The 4,625-nt window shown below is 39.6% G+C and overlaps 1 protein-coding gene across 2 annotated transcripts in view; it reads right to left on the bottom strand.

Moving 5' to 3' along the window:
* ARG2 (arginase 2) overlaps positions 1 to 4,625 on the bottom strand; it is a 33,556-nt gene that overhangs the window by 478 nt on the left and 28,453 nt on the right. For both annotated transcript variants that reach the window (XM_003824076.5, XM_034937144.1), the window contains exons 5-7: positions 3,981 to 4,075; positions 3,694 to 3,798; positions 2,536 to 2,672 (exon numbers count right to left, since the gene is read on the bottom strand). In XM_003824076.5, the coding sequence (XP_003824124.2) occupies positions 2,536 to 2,672; positions 3,694 to 3,798; positions 3,981 to 4,075 (337 nt within the window). The remainder of the gene's footprint in view (positions 1 to 2,535; positions 2,673 to 3,693; positions 3,799 to 3,980; positions 4,076 to 4,625) is intronic.

Below are 4,625 nucleotides of genomic sequence, written 5' to 3'. Positions count from 1 at the left end.
CTGGAAGAACAAAGTGTGACAAAACCTCAGATTCCCTTGCTGCTACTCTCAGTGAGGGTCATCCCACTGAGACAGGGAGAACAAGCCAAAGTAAAAACAAGAGTCCATTTTATAGTAGAAAATACCTATTTTTAGGAAGCCCCTTGCACCTCATCCTCTTGGCCATGAATTTAAGTTAAAACACTGTTATGCTATAGTAGATTAAAAGAAACCTTTTAAGATAATGAAATAAACTATCCCTGTTCAACTAACATAACAGGCATAATTGTCAGGCGTTCTGGAAAAGGAAAAGGCTTGGTGTTGGGTGGGGGAGGTTTTCATCCTGCTTGTTGGCAAAATGTATGCCATCTCCAGTATGACTAGGAACCTTCCAGATGCCTGCCTGGAAATGAATCAAGTATGAAGGCAGAGGAAATCTGCCACTTTCACTAGCCAAACTGCATTCCCACTTTTGAACTCTAATGCGTTATCTGTATCTGTTAGAGCACCACACCATATGCCCTGAAATGTAGTTATTACTGCAAACTTCATTCTCACCCCTGCAGGCCTGAGCTCTGGAGGCAGGTTCCACATCTAACACATCTTTTTGTCTCCCAGCAGACTGACCCAGTATCTTGTACTTGATCAAGAGAAAATTCAGCCATATGTTAATTATTTTATCTGGACTTCAGTTACCTTCTGTTAAGGTTTGAGAACTTGTGTCAAAGTTCTTGGTAGTGTTCCTTTGGCCTGGAGCAAGTGGAAGGGAAGCTTAAACCAGAAGAACCTATCCAGACCTGCTACCATGCTCACCCCTCTAAATGCCTCACTTCTCTGTAGAATTTAACTTTTTAGTTGGTTATTCTGGATGAAGGGTGATCTGAACAAGCTAGTATTCAGGAATACAAGTATCTAAGAATATTTAGGGTGGCCATAAAGTCTAGAAACACAGGCAAATGTACCTAATGGTTTATTGATATTACACTATAGTACATGATGTGCTCAATGCCATCATGTCCGTTCAGCATCTTCCCTTATTAGCAATGCATAGTTGAGTGTACAGTGCCAAACTGCAACCAACAGGTGTATTACTGTAGCATTTCCATCATTTCCTGCACATGGACCTGTGTTCCTGATTTGTCTCTGATTTCCACTGACTAAACCTGCACCTTTAGCATATCCCAGAAGTGGTAATCAAAGTTTGCACTATTAGAAATATATACATGACTTATGTTTCCAGACTATTGCCACCCTATAAATTAATTTAAGCAAACTGCTTTATGTATCTAGTTGACAGCATTATAACAGTGCAGTGGCACAATCATGGCTCACTGCAGCCTCAACCTCCCAAGTAGTTGGGACACCTGGCTAATTATTTTTTGTAGAAACGGGGTCACACTATGTTGCCCACGCTGGTCTTGAACCCCTGGGGTCAAGTAATCCTCTTGCCTTGGCCTCCCAGAGTACTGGGATTATAGGTATGAACCACTGTGTCTAGCCCCATGAGTGTCTTTTGGAGTAAAATATTGTAGCATAGGAACAAAGAGACAAGCCATGCCATATATAAGTGCTAGAGGTTATTAACCCCTGCTCTAAGTGGTGTTTTTAGGAAGCAAAGCAGAGAATTGAACTCCCAAGTTCTCTGGCCAATAACCTAAGGACCACTGGCAACATCTAAGATTGCAGATCTGAGAATTAGACGAGTACTGCCTGCCTTTTTGTACTGCCTAAGGTTCTGGCAGGCTGTGGCGCTAAGGAGACCATTTCTCAATGTGAGTTTCTATCCCAGCTAGTCAAGGGTTCTCTATAGCCCTGAACCTTTCAATCTGGGGTCTCTATCTATACCCTAGTTCCATCAGATGGTTACTGAAGCAGTATAATTTGGTAGTTGTTTAAATTTTGGAATGAAAGGTCATTTGAAGTAGCTTTAAAACCAGAAGCTTTCTGACAGAAATGGAAACTGTTTGCAAACAAGTATGAGTTTTGGAAAAGTAGCCAGTCTTGATAACGTAGAATTCATCTTAGTACTCTTTCCATCAGCCATTCTCATCTAACTGTATCCCCCTTATTAGAAATCCTTTCAGGCTCTAGTACAAGACCTACCCTACATAAAGGACCCAAGATATTGTCCAGTTTGCAGATTTCTTCAAGAGATCAGCTTTAACTCCAAATTCACAACTCCCAATGAACCAATCTCTTAGAGTGCAAATTACAGCCTTGCACTCTTATCTTATCTTGCCTTCTTATCTTAATCTGCCTTTAGATAACTCAAAGAACTGCATCAGTTTGACAATTTATTCTTGTATTTAATTGTTTAAATATACAATTTTTTACTCATTATTACCTTAGTGTAATTTGGTAAGAGCCATGTCCAAGCATGACTCTAAAGGACTATATCCTTTTTATTAGCATGGCCATATAATTTTTAGCTACAAAAGTTTAAGCAAAAACAAACTCTGCAATGATGTGGAATAGCAGAAAAGATCCTTTGCAGGCAAGAGACTCTAGCATATTTACCTATGTAGTTAACAGGCTGCAGACCTGGTTGCTACATACCTGTATTGTGTATTTCCTCAGCAATATACATGCCTTCTCGATAGGTTAGTCCCCCGACAACAGGAGTTCCTGTGGCTGGAGCCAGTGTAGGGTCAAATGCATCAATATCAAAACTCAAATGGATTGGTCTTTGTCTCCTAAAAAGGAAGAGGATAAAATAATACTTAAAATAATACTTAACTGGTTGTCCTTGGACACTCATCCTTCTTATGGTTGCAACTCCTTGATTTTGTTGCTATTGGTCCTAGTACTTTGTTAATAAAGCTGTTAATACATTTCCAGGCTTCCTATTCTTGGAAGTTACTGAGATTGGCAATATTAACTTCCTACATACCACTTCATGATACTGCCATTTGTTCTGCATGCCTCAGACAGACTAACTCCAATGTATATTTCTGCCTTACACTGGGTATTAGAACCTCTTATACTAATAACTGTCAATAGAGAGATTTCTTCACTTCTAGATGAGATTGGGCTCTCATCTAGAGACAATTTAGTTAGACAATTTAAATTAGTCTAATTTAAATTGGCTTGATGTAAGTTATGGTTGCTCTTATTCTCTGAACGTAACAGCAGCTGAAGTGAACTCTAATTTTAGGTCTGCAGTTTTAACATCTTCCATTTCTAACTTCATTATAGCCCCAGTGTCCAAAGGCTGAAGCTAACAACTAAGTTTCTTAACAGCTTATGAAATGACATACTACCAGATAACAATTCTGACATTAATCACCCAGAAGTAAAGACTTGGTATTGGGAAAATGCTCTTAAAATTACCATTTGATTAGTATTCATCTGCCATCTTTCTACACTGCCAAGATTTGCTTAATATAAAACTCAGATGAAACAATCGTGAGGCTGGGAAGAATGGGACAGTTGAAACAATAAATGCTTGTCATCTCAGAAGATAAGCATTAAAGATGGAGATAAAGAAAAATTCATGAGACAGAAGATCTAGGCAATGATTTAGAGGAAACCTGCTCCCAAAAACCCCAGAGGAAGAATGTGACCTGTGTTTCAAATTCTGCCTTTCTGAACTATTTAAAATTATGTGTATGTTTTTGCTTTGTATTTTAAAAGTAAAGCTGCTGTCCTCAAGAAACAGGCTAAAAGTGTGTTGCCCATTGGGGGTTTGCCCTGACATCAGTTATAGTTACTTACTTGCCAATCAGCAGGTCAAATGTTCGTTCCATGACCTTCTGGATACCAAGTCGATCAATATCTCTCATGGAAAAATACTGGATATCATAGTTCTTTAAAATAAAACTGTGATGAGATATAAAGGGAGGAGTCCTTAGTTTAAAGAGCATTTTTAACAAATATGTACTTGGGGGAGAGGGTGGGTTTGTTGTAGTGACCTGCCATAGACCAAGTTAAGCATCAGCCTTTCAAATAGAACATAATTGGCTAGGACAGGCCCTAAACTTCAGCCAAATGCATCAACTTACTGTTCAGGAGGGTCCACGTCTCTCAGACCAATATACACAATACTTGCAGAAGAGATACAAGGTTTGATCCAGGAAAATCCTGGGAGTTGTGGTACCTATGAAAGGGAGAAATGGACAGGATTAATCAAGAATTCTTGTTCTCACCAAGATCATTATCATGTGCGTCCGTGGGTATGCAATCTGCTTTCTTCTGCCACCCACAGGGTTAAGTTTAGAGCAACACAGGACACACTTGATCTGGGAAGGAGAAGTGACACAAGGTGGAAATGTTTCAGAAGGGCAGCTGAGGAACACAGTATTGCTTTCTCAAGATGAATAAAATCTCTAAGGTTGTCTTGGTTTCTCATTAACTTGCCTAGTAGCAGGAATACTGCTGATTAGCCCTTTTCTATCCCATTGCACATTACCGACTTGTTTACAGATTGGTTCTTGAAGCATAACCTGGTTGCCATCTCAAGTTGCCAACAGCCGACACAGGACTTCTGCCCAATGAATAATCTTTGTAGTGTCCTGGTTTGACTTGGTCCCTCACTGAGGGGAGGGATATACAGATTCTAGTCTGTGCCTAACATGGACTCCCATATATTCTGAACTGCTCAGGAAAATATTACCCAGAGGTCATGGTTTTATTTGTCTTCTAGATCA

This window comes from Pan paniscus, chromosome 15, assembly GCF_029289425.2.
Source record: "Pan paniscus chromosome 15, NHGRI_mPanPan1-v2.0_pri, whole genome shotgun sequence".
Classification (NCBI taxonomy): domain Eukaryota; kingdom Metazoa; phylum Chordata; class Mammalia; order Primates; family Hominidae; genus Pan; species Pan paniscus.
This window is presented reverse-complemented; position numbering and strand designations above follow the sequence as displayed.